Source organism: Phocoena phocoena, chromosome 2, assembly GCF_963924675.1.
Source record: "Phocoena phocoena chromosome 2, mPhoPho1.1, whole genome shotgun sequence".
In the NCBI taxonomy this organism is placed as follows: domain Eukaryota; kingdom Metazoa; phylum Chordata; class Mammalia; order Artiodactyla; family Phocoenidae; genus Phocoena; species Phocoena phocoena.
Genome location: NC_089220.1, coordinates 107,731,901 through 107,755,223, shown reverse-complemented (window position 1 = coordinate 107,755,223; position 23,323 = coordinate 107,731,901). Strand labels below are relative to the sequence as shown.

At 42.5% G+C, this 23,323-nt stretch overlaps 1 protein-coding gene across 2 annotated transcripts in view; it reads left to right on the top strand.

Annotated features, from left to right (window-relative positions):
* SPG21 (SPG21 abhydrolase domain containing, maspardin) overlaps window positions 1-23,323 on the top strand; it is a 62,419-nt gene that overhangs the window by 15,395 nt on the left and 23,701 nt on the right. The window contains exons 4-7 of one of the 2 annotated variants that reach the window (XM_065871314.1): window positions 3,141-3,221; window positions 4,112-4,257; window positions 6,223-6,331; window positions 7,010-7,117. In XM_065871314.1, the coding sequence (XP_065727386.1) occupies window positions 3,141-3,221; window positions 4,112-4,257; window positions 6,223-6,331; window positions 7,010-7,117 (444 nt within the window). The remainder of the gene's footprint in view (window positions 1-3,140; window positions 3,222-4,111; window positions 4,258-6,222; window positions 6,332-7,009; window positions 7,118-23,323) is intronic. The other variant, XM_065871316.1, reaches the window with a different exon arrangement.

Sequence of the window (23,323 nt, the reverse complement as noted above, 5' to 3'; positions counted from 1 at the left end):
TCTTGGGTGCATATACATTTACAATTGTTATATCTTTTTCTTGGATTGATCCCTTGATCATTATGCAGTGTCCTCCTTTGTCTCTTGTAACAGTCTTTATTTTAAAGTCTATTTTGTCTGATATGAGAATTGCTACTCCAGCTTTCTTTTGATTTCCATTTGCGTGGAATATCTTTTTCCATGCCCTCACTTTCAGTCTGTATGTGTCCCTATGTCTGAAGTGGGTCTCTTGTAGACAGCATATATATGGGTCTTGTTTTTGTATCCATTCAGCCAGTCTGTGTCTTTTGGTTGGAGCATTTAATCCATTTACGTTTAAGGTAATTATCGATATGTATGCTCTTATTGCTGTTTTGTTAATTGCTTTGGATTTGTTTTTGTAGGTCTTTTTTCTTCCCTTCCTCTTTCGTTCTCTTCTCTTGTGATTTGATGACTATGTTTAGTGTTTTGTTTGGATTGCTGCTGCTTTTTTGTGTGTGTATCTATTGTAGATTTTTGGTTTGCAGTTACCATGAGGTTTTGTTATAGCAGTCTATATATACAAGATTGTTTTAAGTGCTGGTCTCTTAATTTCAAGCGCATTTCTAACATCCTGCATTTGTACTCTCTTCTCACGATTGCTGGTGTTATCTATCTGTCTATTTGTATATTTATTTATTTATTTTGGCCGTGCTGGGTCTTAGTTGCAGCACACGGGATCTTTGTTGCAGCATGTGGGATCTTTTTAGTTGCGGCATGCGGACTTCTTAGTTGCAGCATGCAGACTTCTTAGTTGCAGCATGTGGACTCTTAGTTGTGGCATGCTTAGTTGTGGCATGCATGTAGAATCTAATTCCCCCACTAAGGATCGAACCTGGGCCTCCTGCATTGGTAGCACAGAGCCTTACCCACTGGACCACCAGGGAAGTCCCATGATTGCTGGTTTTCATATCATATTTGTGTGTGGATGATTTCCTACCTTTACTGTATATTTGCCTTTACTGGTGAACTTTCCCATTTGTAATTTTCTTGTTTCTAGTTGTGGCCTTTCTTTTCCATCTAGAGAAGTTCCTTTAGCATTTGTTGTAAAGCAGGTTTGGTGGTGCTGAATTCTCTTAGCTTTTGCTTGTCCATAAAGCTTTTCATTTCTCCGTAGAATCTGAGTGAGAGCCTTGCTGGGTTGAGTATTCTGGGTTGCATCACTTTAAATATATTGTGCGACTCCCTTCTGGTCTGCAGAGTTTCTGCTGTAAAATCAGCTGATAACCACATGGGACGTCCTTGTATATGATTTGTTGCTTTTAATATTTTGTCTTTAATTTTTATAAATTTGATTAATACATTTCTTGGTGTGTTCCTCCTAGGGTTTATCCTATATGGAACTCTCTGGATTTGAGTGTTTCCTTTCCCATGTTAGGGAAGTTTTTGGCTATTATCTCTGCAAATATTTTTTCAGGCCCTTTCTCTCCCTCTTCTTCTGGGACCCCTATAATGTGAATGTTGGTGTGTTTAATGTTGTCCCAGAGATCTCTCAGACTGTCCTCATTTCTTTTCATTCTTTTGTCTTTGTTCTGCAGCAGTGATTTCCACCAACCTGTCTTACAACTCACTTATTCGTTCTTTTATCTCATTTATTTTGCTATCAATTCCTTCTATTCTATTTTTCATTTCAGTTGTATTGTTCATCTCTGTTTGTTTGTTCTTTAAAGCTTCTAGCTCTTTCTTAAACATTTCTTGTATCTTCTCGATCTGTGCCTCCATTCTTTTACCAAGATCTTAGATCATCTTTACTATTGTTACTCTGAATTCTTTTTCAGGTAGCTTGCCTATCTCCACTTCACTTAGTTGTTCTTCTGGGGTTTTGTCTTGTTCTTTCATCTGGAACATATTTCTCTGCATCTCATTTTGTCTAATTTTCTGTGTTTGTGGTCTCTGTTCCTCAGGTGTCTCGTTATGGCTTCTTTGTCTTTGGGTATAGAATATCTTTTCTGGTAGGCTCAAGTTTTTTTTTGTCAGCAGTTAGTTGTGATTTTGGTGTTTTCATAAGAGGAGGTGAGCTCAAGTCCTTCTATTCCACCATCTTGTCTCCAGTTTTTTTTTTTCCCTTTGTGCTTCCAGTCTCACTTGCTCATAGAGTCCTGAATGCATAGGCCTTCCACCTGGTACTTCAAGCCAGAGTTTCTAGTGTGAAATGGCTGTGCTTGACACCCCAGCTCTGCTACACTCTGTAAGGCACAGACATTTTTAAATTAAAGGATTCGTAAAAATGTCATCTCCTTTCTTTTAGGCTGTCATCTGACTCAAAATTCTCAAATTTGCAGCTGGGAGAGTCTGTTCTCCATCCTGCTTCAGAAAAGTGGAATCCTATCCACAAGTGGAATTTTAATAGTAAAAGTAACATATTACATCATATCTGAAATTATCCCATCATTTACATGGCAGTATCTATCCCAGTGATATGTCAATGGCAAAATGAATCTAAGTGCTTAAAACAGCAAGCCTTTAAGATGGGTTTTACAGGTATTAGAGAGAGGGGAACTCTTAGGTGACAAGCCTGAGTCTCCTAGAAAGGAATTAATGACTTGTGTTTCTTTTTCTTCATTATTGTCAACATTAATTGTCAAGCATCTGAAATTTTTGGTCACAAACAAAAGTACTACAAGAAATCAGATAGAATGACTAAGTCATTAAAAGTAGAGGAACAATTTTATTGAATACTGCCTTAAAGAAATGCTACCAAAAAGAGAGGAAACTCCCCTTAGAACAGATTTTATTTCTAGTTCTCCTGAGCCATAATTCAGACGAAATTGGTTTAAAGGGAAAAAAGAATTTCTTTATTTGAATGGGTTCTGCTCTGTTCATCCTTGAACCTCCGAGTTTCTTAGCTATTTGGAAAGGAAATTGATGTGACTTAAAATTGTGTACATAATATCACTAAAGTGTGCTTTTTTTATTTTTTAAATTGTTCTATTAGAGAAAATGTGAATTTTGAAGTTGAGGATAAGATGAGAGCTTATTTTCCACATATTTTGAATAAGGAGCAGAGATTAAGCAAATGAGAAATGCTATTATGAAAGTCCTAAATTTTTCAGATATATATGAGTTGTATTTTACCTCTACAGTTTTTAAAATAAATTTTAAATTTATTGTTATTATTCTAGTTGCAGTATCCAGTTTATTGGGACCATCTTGAATTCTGTGATGGATTCAGAAAACTTTTAGACCATTTACAGTTGGATAAAGTGAGTCCCTTGAAACTAATTACTCACATGTGATTTTAATGCAACATTTATTGATACATTGTTAAGTCTGGTGTTGTCTTTTATTTTTTAATAACAGCTCTTTTGAGATAGAATTCACATACTGTACAGTTTACCCTTTTAAAGTGTATAATTCACTGTTTTTTAATATACTCACAGTATGTACAACCATCACCACAGTCAATTTTTGAACATTTTTCCACCCCCAAAAAGAAACCCCATACTTAGCAGCCACTCCCCACCCTTCCTCCCTGGAGCCCTGTTTCTATGGATTTGCCTATTTTGGATATTTTTTGTAAATGGAATGATGTAATCTGTGGTCTTTTGTGACTGGCTTTTTTCACTTAGCATAACACTTTCGGGGTTCATCAGTGTTACAGATTATATCAATATTTCATTCCTTTTTATTGTCAAATAATATCCCATTGTATGGTTATAACACATTTTATTTATCCATTCATCCTTTGGTTTGTTTCTATTGGTTAGGTATTATGAGTAATGTTGCTATGAACATTCTTATACAAGTTTTTGTGTAGACAGATGTTTTCAGTTCTCTTGGGTACATGTCTAGGAGTGGAATTACCGAATCATAGTTTTCTTAAACAGAAATGACAAAGTAGTTTAATTTTCTAATGTAATCTATGAATAATATTTTTTAACTTGTGTAATTTATATGCACACTTGTATTTTTTCTTGACAGGCTGTAGACATTGCATTTAAATACAATATTTTCTAAACTTCTAACTGCTGTAAATATTTCAGTCTAATGACTGGTGATGACATTGTATTCTGTGGTTGGTGATAATTAAAACAATTTTTTTTGATACTTCAAGATCATTGTTTTTAGGATCCTTGTGTTTGTTTCCAATTAGGTTCATCTCTTTGGGGCTTCTTTGGGAGGCTTTTTGGCCCAGAAGTTTGCTGAATACACTCACAAATCTCCCAGAGTCCATTCTCTCATCCTCTGCAATTCCTTCAGTGACACTTCTATCTTTAACCAAACATGGACTGCAAACAGGTAAGAATGTAAACATTCAACCAACATTTTTTTATTTTCAGTGGAATTTTGAAAATGTTGGCTTTTGGTTTTTCGATGCATTAGGGAGGGAGAGGCCATATATACTTGTGTCTTTTGAAACCACCCTGGCTTTTAAAATTAGAAACAATCACCTTTGGAAAAGAAAAGAATTGAAAGAGTTCTAAATTCAGTTGTTTCCACTACTCTAAATCATTGTCTAGCTTTATTTACTGTACGTTCACATGCCTTTACAGTTTAGTGCATATGTAACTGATACTGTGTTCTGCTTGCTCCACTTAGTATTTTGTGTACACAGTCCTGTTGTAGTTTTTTAAGGCCTTTGGCTTCTCCCAATTTTTCATCATGTTCTACTGTAAATCTTTGTATAAATTACTTTTGTTCCTTCCCTTTCTGAGTTATTTTCCTGAGATATGTTCCCCAAAAGGGAGCGATTAGAGCATTTAGTCTGTCAGCAGATGTTCTGCACATCTTGACACTTTTACAATGTTAGTCTGCTTTTTAGAAAGATGGAAATGGTGGAATGCTTTGCGGGGCAACTAGTGGGGTACCTGTTTCCTCTGAGCCATCCCTTTACTGATTTTATCATTTTAATTAACTTGATAGATGTCTAATGTTACCTTAAAGCTGACTTCATGATATTTCTTTCATTGCTAGCAAGGCTAGGCTCTACCGCAGAAAGCAACCTAGTAACTAGACCTACCTGTGTGATCAGATTGATTTTCATATAATGTTCTAGGTAAACATTGTTTTCATGGTTTTCACATCTACTCAACATTCACTCTGAGTTTTAAAATATTTCTCCTGATATTTTCTCAGTTGTTTACTCAGCATTCATGCAGCAATTTCTTGTATACATCAGACACAGATACTTCATGTCCAGATAATGCACTAAGTCATTGATTATTTTTGATGATTTTTCATGTTTTAATTGTCAGAAGCCAAGACTTCCCCCACTTCGTTTGTGCTCTTGCATATCAGCTACTTTTTATCAAATGTCTGAGTGCTTACCGTGTGCCACACAGAGGCTGCAGGGGCAAACAGAGCCAAGACGATGCGCCCTCTACAGAGCACACCTAGGCAGCATCACCTTTAGAAGATAAGGAGCTGTGGGGTAGAGAACTTAGAAAGATCACTGAAGGTGATTGAAAGATGGCTGTCTGGTCCTTGTGAGGGAAGCCCACTGAGAATATGCATCAGAAGGTGGTCTGCACGTGTTTTGTGGTTTTTTTTTTTTGGCTGCGGCCTGTGGGATCTTAGTTCCCCAACCAGGGATCGAACCCATGTGCCCTGCATTGGAAGCATGGAGTCTTAACCATTGGACCACCAGGGAAGTCCCTGGTCTACACCTTTTATAAGTCATTTTCAGCATAGGGTAGAGAAATTCATGTTTACCCTGTATAATGGCTCTCAGTGTAATTAGTGGAGTAAATACTAATGACAGATCACATATAGAAATACATAAAGATTGAATTGCCTTGAATTAGCCCAATTGAACCCAGTAGTAGCAATAGGAGTTATAATAACTCTGATTTTCCTATTTTGAAATCTATCTTTAATCAAAAGGTGATATAAACCTTAAGGTTGATATGGTAAGTGTTCAGTTTACCGCAAATAGGTTAGCCATTGGAATAAGACCAAATAGAAAATAAAATCTTGGAATCATCAGAATGTCTACCTCTGTAAAGGCATTTTTGAAATATTGCTTATAATTATTCCAAATCCCCAAAAGTTGGATCATATTAAACCATAACTCGGAGCTTGAGAAAATGTATACAAAAACTAGATGCTTCAAAACTAGCTCTTTAAAAGGAAGAGACTAGGTTTTTTTTAATCTCTAGGTCCCAAGTACCTAGCTAATACGAAGCTTCAGTGTTGAATGAATATTTGCCATTTATGTGTAGTCTTGGAAATTTAAATTATCAGGTCTTTTTTTTTTTTTAACAGCTTTTGGCTGATGCCGTCATTTATGCTCAAAAAAATAGTTCTTGGAAACTTTTCATCTGGCCCAGTGGACCCTATGATGGCTGATGCCATTGATTTCATGGTGGACAGGGTAAGGATCATGGCCTTGGGGTGGGGACACCTTGTACTCAGAATTTTCATGTCTGCTTGGTTCCTGAAGAAATACCTGTCTCACTGTGTACCAGAGGTATTTGTTAAGCGTTCTTCCATATTAACTTTACTACATCCAGACAGATATTCCTGCTGCTGAGTAATTCATCAGAATCACTTGGGGGAGCTTTTAAAAATACAGATTCTAAGGCCTCACACCAGACCATTGAACTAGAATCCCTGGCCGAGGGCGCTGGGAATCTGTGTTTTTACCTCACCCCTCCTCTTCCACCTCCCCAGGTAAGTGTGATGGAGCAGGTCTGTGGACTTGCATTTAGGGACTACTGGGATAGATGTTTTTCTTCGGAGGCCTCTACTTAAATATCTACCTGTCCTCTTGGAGCTGCTGGAATTGGCTTGGCGCCCCCAGGCACCTGGTGGAAGAGTCGGCTCAGGTTGAGGGCTGTGGAAGGCCAGATGCCCAGAATAGAAAAATGTCACCACTTGCAAGGCCCAGTTATGGTCTCAAATACACTGTGTTTCCTCAGTGGTGACCATACTGGCCCCACCACACATAATACCACCTTTCTAAGCACCGATATTATCTGTGGATTTAATGTAAATGTACAAAACAAAATGAATTTTTAAAAAATTCACCTTTGTTTGTTTCTTTCTGCAGCTGGAAAGTTTGGGGCAGAGTGAACTGGCTTCAAGACTTACCCTGAATTGTCAAAATTCTTATGTGGAACCTCATAAAATTCGGGACATCCCTGTAACCATCATGGACGTAAGTTTTCTTTTAAGTAAAATAGATGCTTTGCCTTTTCTATGTATGTGTCAAGATCCACCTTATAATTATTTTATGATTTTTCAGTGTGCCTCTTCAAATACTGCCTTGGATTTTCTTTATTTTTACCCCCCAGCTTTTTCAAATCCAAAATAATCTTTTATTGCTTATCCTGTATTTTTCCTGGCAGGAATAACACCATTGAAATCAAAGTAAATTTAAACAGACATGGTAGTCCTGACCCATTTTGGTTTGCTTTGCTATTCTCATCAACAGATGTTGCTCTTTAGCCGAAATTACAAATCTGGGCAGTAAAGTGAAGGTGCCTCGTGAGTGCAGAGAATCATGAATTCCATAAAGTCTAACACAAAAACTTGCTTCTTATATATTTTTTAATTGTAGTGAAATATACATAACAAAATTCACCATTTAAATCACTTTTAAGTGTACAGAGCAGTGACATTAAGTACATTTACAGTCTGGTCCAACTGCCACTGTTATCTATCTCCAGAACTTTCCAGAACTTTCCATCATCCCCAGCCGAAACTCTGTACCCATTAAACAATAATTCCCCATTCCTCCCCGCAATCCCTACTACTAACCTTTATCTTACTTCTTTTCTCTATGACTTTGCCTATTCTAGATACCTCATGCAAGTGGAATCATATAATTCTCTTTTTGTATCTGGCTTGTTTCACTTACTTAGCATAATGTTTTCAAGGTTCATCCATGTTACAGTATCATTCCCTTTTAAGGTTGAATTATACTCCATTGTACGTATATACCACCTTTTGTTTATCTTCTCATCTACTGACACATTTGAGTTGTTTCCACCTTTTGGCTATTGTGAACATTGGTGTACAAATATACCCATTTGAGTTCCTGCTTTCAATTCTTTTGGGTAGTGCATACCTAGAAGTAGAATTGCTGAAACATTTGGTAATTCTATATTTAACTTTTTGAGGAACTGCCTTACTGTCTTCCACAGGCGCTGTACCATTTTACATTCCCACTAGCAATGCATAAGGTTTCCAATTTCTCCATATCCTCTCCAGCACTTGTTATTTTCTGTTTTTCTTGATAGTAGTAGCCACCCTAATGGATGTGAAGTGGTATCTCACTGTGGCTTTGACTTTTTATTTTAATCATATAACTGTTCTGTCTCATAATGGATTTATTCCTAAGTGCAAGTAACATGGTATTTTTAAGAACTGATTTTTATCAGGAAATTATCCATTACAAACATGTACAATAACTTATCATTCTCCACTATAATTCCAACATTTACCATGACACAGAGCAAGCTTTTTCAATACTCTCAGTGAAATATATGGTCCTCACAGGGCATTTGCTCTGCCTGCCCTTTCAAAGTTGTGTTCACCACTTAGGTACACGGTCACTTAAAACTGTCTACAAGTTTTAGCAAGGTGGAGATGCACCTATTTTTATTTTCATGGGTTCTTTTGTTTCTTTTAAATTACTTTGAACAATTCTTTGCACGTGCATAAACATAAATTTGTATGAATACTGAAAGATTCTAGAGTCATATATTCCAAACTTCTAACAGTGGCTCCTCCAGAAAAGGGTTTGGACTTCTTATAAAAAATTTTTTTTGAATTCTTTTTCACTGAGTATATGCTACTTATATAACTGTTTTAATTTTTTTAATAAAATTTTCTTTTTTCTCTTTTTTTTATAAATTTTTTTATTTATGGCTGCACTGAGTCTTCATTGTTGTGCCCGGGCCTAGTTGTGGCAAGCGGGGGCTACTCTTTGTTGCGGTGCACGGGCTTCTCATTGCAGTGGCTTCTCTTGTTGCGGAGCACAGGCTCAGTAGTTGTGGCACATGGGCTTAGTTGCTCTGCGGCATGTGGGAGCATAAACCCATGTCCCTGCGTTGGCAGGCAGATTCTTAACCACTGCGCCACCAGGGAAGTCCCTATAACTGTTTTTAAATTAATAAGTTCTTTTGGGGTTTCGTGATCTTTTTGAAAGTAGTATTGTCAATGATTGTTCGTGGGACTTCCCTGGTGGCTCAATGGTTAAGAATCCGCCTGCCAATGCAGGAATCCGCCTGCCAATGCAGGGGACATGGGTTGGATCCCTGGTTCGGGAAGATCCCAGCCCTGCGCCACAACTCCTGTGCCTGCGCTCTAGAGCCCGTGCTCCACAAGAGAAGCCACTGCAATGAGAAGCCACACACCACAACAGAGAGTAACTCCCGCTCACTGCAACTAGAGAAAGCCCACACACAGCAACGAAGACCCAACTCAGCCAAAAAAAAAAGATTGCTATTAATATTCTGTTAATTTACTTATGTTTGAAAAGATTGCTATTAATATTCTGTTAAGTTTGAAAAGATTGCTATTAATATTCTGTTAATTTACTTATGTTTGAGGACAAAGGAAATTCATGGTAGAATTTTTTCTGCTAAACAGTGCAAGAGACATTTGGCAAAAAAATCTGTATTAATGTTTGACATTGGAGTTAGAGTCACCAGGGATGAGCAAGAGGGCTCTAGAAGGGTTCAGCCATGTCTGTTGAAAGGAATGCATGGCGGGTGGGGGGTAAGGATTAGGGTAAGGGTTACGGAACGGGTACAGTTTAGGGTACAGGTAAGGGTACGAAAACGGGTTAGGGATAGGGTACGTGTTAAAGTACGGCTTAGGATTAGGGTATGGGTTAGGGTTAGGGAATGGGTACAGTTTAGGTTACACGTTAGGGTACGACAATGGGTTAGGCTTAGGGTACGTGTTAGGGTACCAACTAGTAGTGTTAGTGTACGGGTTAGGATTAGGGTATGGTTCGGGTAAGGGTTAAGGTAAGGGTTTTGGTTAGGGAACGGGTATGGTTTAGGGTACAGGTTATGGCACAACAGGTTAGGTTATGGCACGACAACAGGTTAGGGCATGGGTACATGTTAGGGTACGGGTTAGTTTTAGTGTACAGGTTAGGATTAGGGTACAGGTTAGGTTAGGGTAAGGGTTAGGGTACGACAACAGGTTAGGCGTAGGGTACGTTTTAGGGTACGGATTAGTGTCAGTGTACGGGTTAGGGTAAGGGTGAGTGTTAGGGTTACGGAACGGGCACGGGTTAGGGTACAGGTTAGAGTACGTGTTAAGGTATGGGCATTAGTGTACGGGTTAGGATTAGGGTAGGACTTAGGGTAAGGGTTAGGGTATGGGGTTAGCATTAGTGTATGGGTTAGGATTAGGGTACGGGTTAGGAGAAGGGTTAGCGTAAGGGTGAGGATTAGAGTTAGGGTTATGGAGCGGGTACGGTTTAGGGTACAGGTTAGAGTAGGACAATGGGGTAAGTTTAGGGTATGTGTTAGGGTGCAGGTTAGTGTTGGTGTACGGGTTAAGATTAGGATAACGAGTTAGCGTAAGGGTTAGGATAAGGGTTCGGGAGAGGGATCGGGTACCATATAAGGTACAGGTTACAGTACGACAACGGTTTAGGGTACGTGTCAGTGTTAGAGTACTGGTTATGGTTAGGATATGAGTTAGGGTAAGGGTTAGTGTTAGGGAACGGGTACAGGTTAGCATATGATAACTGGCTAGGTTTAGGGTACGTTTTAGGGTATGGATTAGTGCTAGTGTACAGGTTATGATTAGGGTAAGGATTAGGGAACTGGTATGGTTTAGGGTACAGATTAGGGTACGTGTTAAGGTATGGGTCAGTGTTGTTTTACGGGCTAGGATTAGGGTACCAGTTAGGGTAAGGGTTAGGATAAGGATTAGATTTAGAGTTAGAGTTAGGGTTAGAAGTTTAGGGTGGAGGTTAGGGTACGAAAACGGGATAGGATTAGGGTACAGGATAGGTTAAGGGTCATTGTAAGGGTTAGGACTAGTGTTAGGGATCGGGTACTGTTTAGGGTATGACAACGGGTTAGGGTACGTTTTAAGGTACGGGTTAGTATTAAGTTATGGGTTAGGGTTAGGGATAGGGAACGGGTACGGTTTAGGGTACGACAACGGGTGAGAGTTAGGGAACGTGTTAAGCTATGGGTTAGTGTTAGTGTACGGGTTAGGATTAGGGAACGAGTAGAGTTTAGGGTACAGGTTAGTGTACAATGGGTTAGGGTATTTATTAGGGTACGGGTTAGTTTTGGTGTACAGATTAGTGCATGGGTTAGGGATCGGGTACGGTTTAGGTACAGCTTAGGGTAAGATAAGGGGTTAGGCGTAGGGTAAGTACTTATTAGGTTACGGATTAGTGTTAGTGTACAGGTTAGTATTAGGGTATGGTAAGGGTAAGGGTTATAGTTAGGGTTAGGGTGCAGGTTAGCGTAGGACAACAGGTTAGGGTATGTGTTAGGGTACGGGTTAGTGTTAGGTTAGTATTAGGTTACGGGTTAGAGTAACGGTTAGGGATTGGGTACGGTTTAGGGTACAACAATGGGTTAGATTTAGGGTAGGGGTTAGTGTTAGTGTACCAGTTAGGATTAGCGTACTAGTTAGGGTAAGGGTTAGGGAACGGGTACAGTTTAGGGTGCAGGTTAGCATAGGACAGCAGGTTAGGGTATGTTAGGGTACGGGTTGCAGTAAGGATTAGGGTAAGGGTTATGGTTAGGGTTACGGAACAGGTACGGTTTAGGGAACGTGTTAGGGTACAGATTAGTGTTAGTGTATGGGTTAGGATTGGGTATGTGTTAGGGTGAGGGTTATAGTTACGGAATGGGTACGGTTTAGGGTACAACGGGTTAGATTTAGGGTAGGGGTTAGTGTTAGTGTACCAGTTAGGATTAGCGTACTAGTTAGGGCAAGGGTTAGGGAACGGGTACAGTTTAGGGTGCAGGTTAGCGTAGGACAACAGGTTAGGGTATGTGTTAGGCTACGTGTTAGTGTTGGTGTAAGGGTTAGGATAAGAATATGAGTTACGGTTAGGGTACGGTTTAGGGCACGAGTTAGGGTATGGCAACGGGTTAGGGGTAGGGTACGTACTGGGGTATGGGTTAGTTTTAGTTTATGGTTAGGATTAGGGTACGGGTTAGTGTTAGGATTAGGGATAGGAAACGTGTACGGTTTAGGGTACACGTTAGGGTGGTACAGGTTAGGGCACCACAACAGGTTAGGGCACCACAACGGGTTAGGCTTAGGGTACGTTATGGGTACCGATTAGTGTAGTACGGGTTAGGATTAGGGGACGGGTTAGTGTTAGTGTAACGGGTTAGGATTAGGGATAAGCATTAGGGTTAGGGAATGGGTGCGGTTTAGGGTACAGGTTAGTGTATGACAACGGGTTAGGGTTATGGTACGTGTTGGATATGGGTTGTTGTTAGTGGAACGTTTAGGGTTAGGGGTACGGAACGGGTACTGTTTAGGGTGCAGGTTAGGGTATGACAACGGGTTAGCGTACGTGTTAGGGTACTCATTAGTGTTAGTGTACAGGTTACGATGAGGGTACGGGTTAGAGTAAGGTTTAGGGTTCAGGTTAGGATTAGGGAACGGGTACGGTTTAGGGTACAGTTTGGGGTACAATGGGTTTTGGTTAGGGTACGTGTTAGGGTAAGGGTTTGTATTAGCATATGCATTAGGATTAGGGTACTGGTTAGGGTAAGGGTTAGGGAACGGGTACGGTTTAGGCTACAGGTTATGTATGACAATGGGTTAGGCTCAGGGTACGTGTTAGGATATGTGTTAGTGTATGGGTTTGGATTAGGGTACGGGTTAGCGTAAGGTTTAGGGTTAGGGGTAGAGTTAGGAAACAGGTAGTTTAGGGTATACTTTAGGATACAACAAGGAGTTTGGGTTAGGGTATGGGTTAGTATTAGTATATGGGTTAGGATTAGGGTATGAAATAGCATAAGGTTCGGGGTAAGGCTTAGGTTTAGGGTTAGCGTTAGGGAACGGGTTAGGGTATGGGTTTGGGTAAGGGTTAGGGTTAGGGAACGAGTATAGTGTAGAGAAAGGGTTAGGGAACGACAAGGTGTTATGGTTAGGGTACGTGGTAGGGTACTGTGTAGGGTACAACGGGTTAGGGGCAGGGAATGGGTAAGGGGTACAATGGGTTAGGGACAGGGAATGGGTTTGGGACAGGGAATGGGTAAGGTTTAAGGTACAGGTAACGGTACATCAATGGTTTAGAGTTAGGGTATGTGTTAGGATTAGGATACGGGTTAGGCTTAGGGTATGTGTTAGGGTACCTGTTAGTGTTGGTGTAAGGGTTAGGATAAGAGTATGAGTTACGGTTAGGGTACGGGAATGGGTACGGTTTAGGGCACGAGTTAGGGTATGGCAACGGGTTAGGGTACGTATTGGGGTATGGGTTAGTTTTAGTTTATGGTTAGGATTAGGGTACGGGTTAGTGTTAGGATTAGGGAACGTGTACGGTTTAGGGTACACGTTAGGGTATGATAACGGGTTAGGTTGTGTGTTAGAGTACGCGTTAGTGTATGGTTAGGATTAGGGTACGGGTTAGGGCACCACAACGGGTTAGGCTTAGGGTACGTTATGGGTACCGATTAGTGTAGTGTACGGGTTAGGATTAGGGGACGGGTTAGTGTAAGTGTTAGTGTACGGGTTAGGATTAGGATAAGCGTTAGGGTTAGGGAATGGGTGCGGTTTAGGGTACAGGTTAGTGTATGACAACGGGTAGGGTTAGTGTACGGATTAGGATTACGGTACGGGTTAGGTTAGGGTTAGGGAACGGTTACAGTTTAGCATGCAGGTTAGGATACGACAATACCATCGGTGTTAGGGTATTCGTTAGTGTACGGGTTAGGATGAGGGTACAGGTTAGCGTAAGGTTTAGGGTTCAGGTTAGGGTTAAGGAACGGGTACGGTTTAGGGTACAGTTTGGGGTACAATGGATTTGGGTTAGGGTACGTGTTAGGGTAAGGATTTGTATTAGCGTATGGGTTAGGATTAGGGTACAGGTAGGGTTAGGGAACAGATACGCTTTAGGGTACGACAACGGTTTAGGCTAAGGGTTAGTTTTAGTTTACTGTTTCGGATTAGGGTTAGTGTTAGGCGTTGGGTACGGTTTAGGGTACTGCAGCGGGTTAGGCTTAGGGTACGTGTTACGGTACGGATTAGTGTACGGGTTAGGATTAGGATACGGTTAGGGTAAGGATTAGGGTTAGGGCTAGGGAACGGGTACGGCTTAGCGTATAGGTTAGGGTATGACAAAGGGTTAGGCTTAGGGTACATCTTAGGGTACGGATTAGTGTTAGTGTACTGGTTAGATTAGAGTATGGTTAGGGTAAGAGTCAGGATAAAGGTTAGAGTTAGGGAACAGGTATGGTTTAGCGTACAGGTCAGAGTAGGACAACGGGTTAAGTTTAGGGTACGTGTTAGGGTGCGGGTTAGTGTTAGTGTACGGGTTAGGATTAGGGTAGGACTTAGGGTAAGGGTTAGGGTATGGGGTTAGCATTAGTGTATGGGTTAGGATTAGGGTACGGGTTAGGAGAAGGGTTAGCGTAAGGGTGAGGATTAGAGTTAGGGTTATGGAGCGGGTACGGTTTAGGGTACAGGTTAGAGTAGGACAATGGGGTAAGTTTAGGGTATGTGTTAGGGTGCAGGTTAGTGTTGGTGTACGGGTTAAGATTAGGATAACGAGTTAGCGTAAGGGTTAGGATAAGGGTTCGGGAGAGGGATCGGGTACCATATAAGGTACAGGTTACGGTACGACAACGGTTTAGGGTACGTGTCAGTGTTAGAGTACTGGTTATGGTTAGGATATGAGTTAGGGTAAGGGTTAGTGTTAGGGAACGGCTACAGGTTAGCATATGATAACTGGCTAGGTTTAGGGTACGTTTTAGGGTATGGATTAGTGCTAGTGTACAGGTTATGATTAGGGTAAGGATTAGGGAACTGGTATGGTTTAGGGTACAGATTAGGGTACGTGTTAAGGTATGGGTCAGTGTTGTTTTACGGGCTAGGATTAGGGTACCAGTTAGGGTAAGGGTTAGGATAAGGATTAGATTTAGAGTTAGAGTTAGGGTTAGAGAACGGGTACAGTTTAGGGTGGAGGTTAGGGTACGAAAACGGGATAGGATTAGGGTACAGGATAGGTTAAGGGTCATTGTAAGGGTTAGGACTAGTGTTAGGGATCGGGTACTGTTTAGGGTATGACAACGGGTTAGGGTACGTTTTAAGGTACGGGTTAGTATTAAGTTATGGGTTAGGGTTAGGGATAGGGAACGGGTACGGTTTAGGGTACGACAACGGGTGAGAGTTAGGGAACGTGTTAAGCTATGGGTTAGTGTTAGTGTACGGGTTAGGATTAGGGAACGAGTAGAGTTTAGGGTACAGGTTAGTGTACAATGGGTTAGGGTATTTATTAGGGTACGGGTTAGTTTTGGTGTACAGATTAGTGCATGGGTTAGGGATCGGGTACGGTTTAGGTACAGCTTAGGGTAAGATAAGGGGTTAGGCGTAGGGTAAGTACTTATTAGGTTACGGATTAGTGTTAGTGTACAGGTTAGTATTAGGGTATGGTAAGGGTAAGGGTTATAGTTAGGGTTAGGGTGCAGGTTAGCGTAGGACAACAGGTTAGGGTATGTGTTAGGGTACGGGTTAGTGTTAGGTTAGTATTAGGTTACGGGTTAGAGTAACGGTTAGGGATTGGGTACGGTTTAGGGTACAACAATGGGTTAGATTTAGGGTAGGGGTTAGTGTTAGTGTACCAGTTAGGATTAGCGTACTAGTTAGGGTAAGGGTTAGGGAACGGGTACAGTTTAGGGTGCAGGTTAGCATAGGACAGCAGGTTAGGGTATGTTAGGGTACGGGTTGCAGTAAGGATTAGGGTAAGGGTTATGGTTAGGGTTACGGAACAGGTACGGTTTAGGGAACGTGTTAGGGTACAGATTAGTGTTAGTGTATGGGTTAGGATTGGGTATGTGTTAGGGTGAGGGTTATAGTTACGGAATGGGTACGGTTTAGGGTACAACGGGTTAGATTTAGGGTAGGGGTTAGTGTTAGTGTACCAGTTAGGATTAGCGTACTAGTTAGGGCAAGGGTTAGGGAACGGGTACAGTTTAGGGTGCAGGTTAGCGTAGGACAACAGGTTAGGGTATGTGTTAGGCTACGTGTTAGTGTTGGTGTAAGGGTTAGGATAAGAATATGAGTTACGGTTAGGGTACGGTTTAGGGCACGAGTTAGGGTATGGCAACGGGTTAGGGGTAGGGTACGTACTGGGGTATGGGTTAGTTTTAGTTTATGGTTAGGATTAGGGTACGGGTTAGTGTTAGGATTAGGGATAGGAAACGTGTACGGTTTAGGGTACACGTTAGGGTGGTACAGGTTAGGGCACCACAACAGGTTAGGGCACCACAACGGGTTAGGCTTAGGGTACGTTATGGGTACCGATTAGTGTAGTACGGGTTAGGATTAGGGGACGGGTTAGTGTTAGTGTACGGGTTAGGATTAGGGATAAGCATTAGGGTTAGGGAATGGGTGCGGTTTAGGGTACAGGTTAGTGTATGACAACGGGTTAGGGTTATGGTACGTGTTGGATATGGGTTGTTGTTAGTGGAACGTTTAGGGTTAGGGGTACGGAACGGGTACTGTTTAGGGTGCAGGTTAGGGTATGACAACGGGTTAGCGTACGTGTTAGGGTACTCATTAGTGTTAGTGTACAGGTTACGATGAGGGTACGGGTTAGAGTAAGGTTTAGGGTTCAGGTTAGGATTAGGGAACGGGTACGGTTTAGGGTACAGTTTGGGGTACAATGGGTTTTGGTTAGGGTACGTGTTAGGGTAAGGGTTTGTATTAGCATATGCATTAGGATTAGGGTACTGGTTAGGGTAAGGGTTAGGGAACGGGTACGGTTTAGGCTACAGGTTATGTATGACAATGGGTTAGGCTCAGGGTACGTGTTAGGATATGTGTTAGTGTATGGGTTTGGATTAGGGTACGGGTTAGCGTAAGGTTTAGGGTTAGGGGTAGAGTTAGGAAACAGGTAGTTTAGGGTATACTTTAGGATACAACAAGGAGTTTGGGTTAGGGTATGGGTTAGTATTAGTATATGGGTTAGGATTAGGGTATGAAATAGCATAAGGTTCGGGGTAAGGCTTAGGTTTAGGGTTAGCGTTAGGGAACGGGTTAGGGTATGGGTTTGGGTAAGGGTTAGGGTTAGGGAACGAGTATAGTGTAGAGAAAGGGTTAGGGAACGACAAGGTGTTATGGTTAGGGTACGTGGTAGGGTACTGTGTAGGGTACAACGGGTTAGGGGCAGGGAATGGGTAAGGGGTACAATGGGTTAGGGACAGGGAATGGGTTTGGGACAGGGAATGGGTAAGGTTTAAGGTACAGGTAACGGTACATCAATGGTTTAGAGTTAGGGTATGTGTTAGGATTAGGATACGGGTTAGGCTTAGGGTATGTGTTAGGGTACCTGTTAGTGTTGGTGTAAGGGTTAGGATAAGAGTATGAGTTACGGTTAGGGTACGGGAATGGGTACGGTTTAGGGCACGAGTTAGGGTATGGCAACGGGTTAGGGTACGTATTGGGGTATGGGTTAGTTTTAGTTTATGGTTAGGATTAGGGTACGGGTTAGTGTTAGGATTAGGGAACGTGTACGGTTTAGGGTACACGTTAGGGTATGATAACGGGTTAGGTTGTGTGTTAGAGTACGCGTTAGTGTATGGTTAGGATTAGGGTACGGGTTAGGGCACCACAACGGGTTAGGCTTAGGGTACGTTATGGGTACCGATTAGTGTAGTGTACGGGTTAGGATTAGGGGACGGGTTAGTGTAAGTGTTAGTGTACGGGTTAGGATTAGGATAAGCGTTAGGGTTAGGGAATGGGTGCGGTTTAGGGTACAGGTTAGTGTATGACAACGGGTAGGGTTAGTGTACGGATTAGGATTACGGTACGGGTTAGGTTAGGGTTAGGGAACGGTTACAGTTTAGCATGCAGGTTAGGATACGACAATACCATCGGTGTTAGGGTATTCGTTAGTGTACGGGTTAGGATGAGGGTACAGGTTAGCGTAAGGTTTAGGGTTCAGGTTAGGGTTAAGGAACGGGTACGGTTTAGGGTACAGTTTGGGGTACAATGGATTTGGGTTAGGGTACGTGTTAGGGTAAGGATTTGTATTAGCGTATGGGTTAGGATTAGGGTACAGGTAGGGTTAGGGAACAGATACGCTTTAGGGTACGACAACGGTTTAGGCTAAGGGTTAGTTTTAGTTTACTGTTTCGGATTAGGGTTAGTGTTAGGCGTTGGGTACGGTTTAGGGTACTGCAGCGGGTTAGGCTTAGGGTACGTGTTACGGTACGGATTAGTGTACGGGTTAGGATTAGGATACGGTTAGGGTAAGGATTAGGGTTAGGGCTAGGGAACGGGTACGGCTTAGCGTATAGGTTAGGGTATGACAAAGGGTTAGGCTTAGGGTACATCTTAGGGTACGGATTAGTGTTAGTGTACTGGTTAGATTAGAGTATGGTTACGGTAAGAGTTAGGATAAAGGTTAAGGTTAGAGTTAGGGAACGGGTATGGTTTAGCGTACAGGTCAGAGTAGGACAACGGGTTAAGTTTAGGGTACGTGTTAGGGTGCGGGTTAGTGTTAGTGTACGGGTTAGGATTAGGGTAGGACTTAGGGTAAGGGTTAGGGTATGGGGTTAGCATTAGTGTATGGGTTAGGATTAGGGTACGGGTTAGGAGAAGGGTTAGCGTAAGGGTGAGGATTAGAGTTAGGGTTATGGAGCGGGTACGGTTTAGGGTACAGGTTAGAGTAGGACAATGGGGTAAGTTTAGGGTATGTGTTAGGGTGCAGGTTAGTGTTGGTGTACGGGTTAAGATTAGGATAACGAGTTAGCGTAAGGGTTAGGATAAGGGTTCGGGAGAGGGATCGGGTACCATATAAGGTACAGGTTACGGTACGACAACGGTTTAGGGTACGTGTCAGTGTTAGAGTACTGGTTATGGTTAGGATATGAGTTAGGGTAAGGGTTAGTGTTAGGGAACGGCTACAGGTTAGCATATGATAACTGGCTAGGTTTAGGGTACGTTTTAGGGTATGGATTAGTGCTAGTGTACAGGTTATGATTAGGGTAAGGATTAGGGAACTGGTATGGTTTAGGGTACAGATTAGGGTACGTGTTAAGGTATGGGTCAGTGTTGTTTTACGGGCTAGGATTAGGGTACCAGTTAGGGTAAGGGTTAGGATAAGGATTAGATTTAGAGTTAGAGTTAGGGTTAGAGAACGGGTACAGTTTAGGGTGGAGGTTAGGGTACGAAAACGGGATAGGATTAGGGTACAGGATAGGTTAAGGGTCATTGTAAGGGTTAGGACTAGTGTTAGGGATCGGGTACTGTTTAGGGTATGACAACGGGTTAGGGTACGTTTTAAGGTACGGGTTAGTATTAAGTTATGGGTTAGGGTTAGGGATAGGGAACGGGTACGGTTTAGGGTACGACAACGGGTGAGAGTTAGGGAACGTGTTAAGCTATGGGTTAGTGTTAGTGTACGGGTTAGGATTAGGGAACGAGTAGAGTTTAGGGTACAGGTTAGTGTACAATGGGTTAGGGTATTTGTTAGGGTACGGGTTAGTTTTGGTGTACAGATTAGTGCATGGGTTAGGGATCGGGTACGGTTTAGGTACAGCTTAGGGTAAGATCAGGGGTTAGGCGTAGGGTAAGTACTTATTAGGTTACGGATTAGTGTTAGTGTACAGGTTAGTATTAGGGTATGGTAAGGGTAAGGGTTATAGTTAGGGTTAGGGTGCAGGTTAGCGTAGGACAACAGGTTAGGGTATGTGTTAGGGTACGGGTTAGTGTTAGGTTAGTATTAGGTTACGGGTTAGAGTAACGGTTAGGGATTGGGTACGGTTTAGGGTACGACAATGGGTTAGATTTAGGGTAGGGGTTAGTGTTAGTGTACCAGTTAGGATTAGCGTACTAGTTAGGGTAAGGGTTAGGGAACGGGTACAGTTTAGGGTGCAGGTTAGCGTAGGACAGCAGGTTAGGGTATGTTAGGGTACGGGTTGCAGTAAGGATTAGGGTAAGGGTTATGGTTAGGGTTACGGAACAGGTACGGTTTAGGGAACGTGTTAGGGTACAGATTAGTGTTAGTGTATGGGTTAGGATTGGGTATGTGTTAGGGTGAGGGTTATAGTTACGGAATGGGTACGGTTTAGGGTACAACGGGTTAGATTTAGGGTAGGGGTTAGTGTTAGTGTACCAGTTAGGATTAGCGTACTAGTTAGGGCAAGGGTTAGGGAACGGGTACAGTTTAGGGTGCAGGTTAGCGTAGGACAACAGGTTAGGGTATGTGTTAGGCTACGTGTTAGTGTTGGTGTAAGGGTTAGGATAAGAATATGAGTTACGGTTAGGGTACGGTTTAGGGCACGAGTTAGGGTATGGCAACGGGTTAGGGGTAGGGTACGTACTGGGGTATGGGTTAGTTTTAGTTTATGGTTAGGATTAGGGTACGGGTTAGTGTTAGGATTAGGGATAGGAAACGTGTACGGTTTAGGGTACACGTTAGGGTGGTACAGGTTAGGGCACCACAACAGGTTAGGGCACCACAACGGGTTAGGCTTAGGGTACGTTATGGGTACCGATTAGTGTAGTACGGGTTAGGATTAGGGGACGGGTTAGTGTTAGTGTACGGGTTAGGATTAGGGATAAGCATTAGGGTTAGGGAATGGGTGCGGTTTAGGGTACAGGTTAGTGTATGACAACGGGTTAGGGTTATGGTACGTGTTGGATATGGGTTGTTGTTAGTGGAACGTTTAGGGTTAGGGGTACGGAACGGGTACTGTTTAGGGTGCAGGTTAGGGTATGACAACGGGTTAGCGTACGTGTTAGGGTACTCATTAGTGTTAGTGTACAGGTTACGATGAGGGTACGGGTTAGAGTAAGGTTTAGGGTTCAGGTTAGGATTAGGGAACGGGTACGGTTTAGGGTACAGTTTGGGGTACAATGGGTTTTGGTTAGGGTACGTGTTAGGGTAAGGGTTTGTATTAGCATATGCATTAGGATTAGGGTACTGGTTAGGGTAAGGGTTAGGGAACGGGTACGGTTTAGGCTACAGGTTATGTATGACAATGGGTTAGGCTCAGGGTACGTGTTAGGATATGTGTTAGTGTATGGGTTTGGATTAGGGTACGGGTTAGCGTAAGGTTTAGGGTTAGGGGTAGAGTTAGGAAACAGGTAGTTTAGGGTATACTTTAGGATACAACAAGGAGTTTGGGTTAGGGTATGGGTTAGTATTAGTATATGGGTTAGGATTAGGGTATGAAATAGCATAAGGTTCGGGGTAAGGCTTAGGTTTAGGGTTAGCGTTAGGGAACGGGTTAGGGTATGGGTTTGGGTAAGGGTTAGGGTTAGGGAACGAGTATAGTGTAGAGAAAGGGTTAGGGAACGACAAGGTGTTATGGTTAGGGTACGTGGTAGGGTACTGTGTAGGGTACAACGGGTTAGGGGCAGGGAATGGGTAAGGGGTACAATGGGTTAGGGACAGGGAATGGGTTTGGGACAGGGAATGGGTAAGGTTTAAGGTACAGGTAACGGTACATCAATGGTTTAGAGTTAGGGTATGTGTTAGGATTAGGATACCGGTTAGGCTTAGGGTATGTGTTAGGGTACCTGTTAGTGTTGGTGTAAGGGTTAGGATAAGAGTATGAGTTACGGTTAGGGTACGGGAATGGGTACGGTTTAGGGCACGAGTTAGGGTATGGCAACGGGTTAGGGTACGTATTGGGGTATGGGTTAGTTTTAGTTTATGGTTAGGATTAGGGTACGGGTTAGTGTTAGGATTAGGGAACGTGTACGGTTTAGGGTACACGTTAGGGTATGATAACGGGTTAGGTTGTGTGTTAGAGTACGCGTTAGTGTATGGTTAGGATTAGGGTACGGGTTAGGGCACCACAACGGGTTAGGCTTAGGGTACGTTATGGGTACCGATTAGTGTAGTGTACGGGTTAGGATTAGGGGACGGGTTAGTGTAAGTGTTAGTGTACGGGTTAGGATTAGGATAAGCGTTAGGGTTAGGGAATGGGTGCGGTTTAGGGTACAGGTTAGTGTATGACAACGGGTAGGGTTAGTGTACGGATTAGGATTACGGTACGGGTTAGGTTAGGGTTAGGGAACGGTTACAGTTTAGCATGCAGGTTAGGATACGACAATACCATCGGTGTTAGGGTATTCGTTAGTGTACGGGTTAGGATGAGGGTACAGGTTAGCGTAAGGTTTAGGGTTCAGGTTAGGGTTAAGGAACGGGTACGGTTTAGGGTACAGTTTGGGGTACAATGGATTTGGGTTAGGGTACGTGTTAGGGTAAGGATTTGTATTAGCGTATGGGTTAGGATTAGGGTACAGGTAGGGTTAGGGAACAGATACGCTTTAGGGTACGACAACGGTTTAGGCTAAGGGTTAGTTTTAGTTTACTGTTTCGGATTAGGGTTAGTGTTAGGCGTTGGGTACGGTTTAGGGTACTGCAGCGGGTTAGGCTTAGGGTACGTGTTACGGTACGGATTAGTGTACGGGTTAGGATTAGGATACGGTTAGGGTAAGGATTAGGGTTAGGGCTAGGGAACGGGTACGGCTTAGCGTATAGGTTAGGGTATGACAAAGGGTTAGGCTTAGGGTACATCTTAGGGTACGGATTAGTGTTAGTGTACTGGTTAGATTAGAGTATGGTTAGGGTAAGAGTCAGGATAAAGGTTAAGGTTAGAGTTAGGGAACGGGTATGGTTTAGCGTACAGGTCAGAGTAGGACAACGGGTTAAGTTTAGGGTACGTGTTAGGGTGCGGGTTAGTGTTAGTGTACGGGTTAGGATTAGGGTAGGACTTAGGGTAAGGGTTAGGGTATGGGGTTAGCATTAGTGTATGGGTTAGGATTAGGGTACGGGTTAGGAGAAGGGTTAGCGTAAGGGTGAGGATTAGAGTTAGGGTTATGGAGCGGGTACGGTTTAGGGTACAGGTTAGAGTAGGACAATGGGGTAAGTTTAGGGTATGTGTTAGGGTGCAGGTTAGTGTTGGTGTACGGGTTAAGATTAGGATAACGAGTTAGCGTAAGGGTTAGGATAAGGGTTCGGGAGAGGGATCGGGTACCATATAAGGTACAGGTTACGGTACGACAACGGTTTAGGGTACGTGTCAGTGTTAGAGTACTGGTTATGGTTAGGATATGAGTTAGGGTAAGGGTTAGTGTTAGGGAACGGCTACAGGTTAGCATATGATAACTGGCTAGGTTTAGGGTACGTTTTAGGGTATGGATTAGTGCTAGTGTACAGGTTATGATTAGGGTAAGG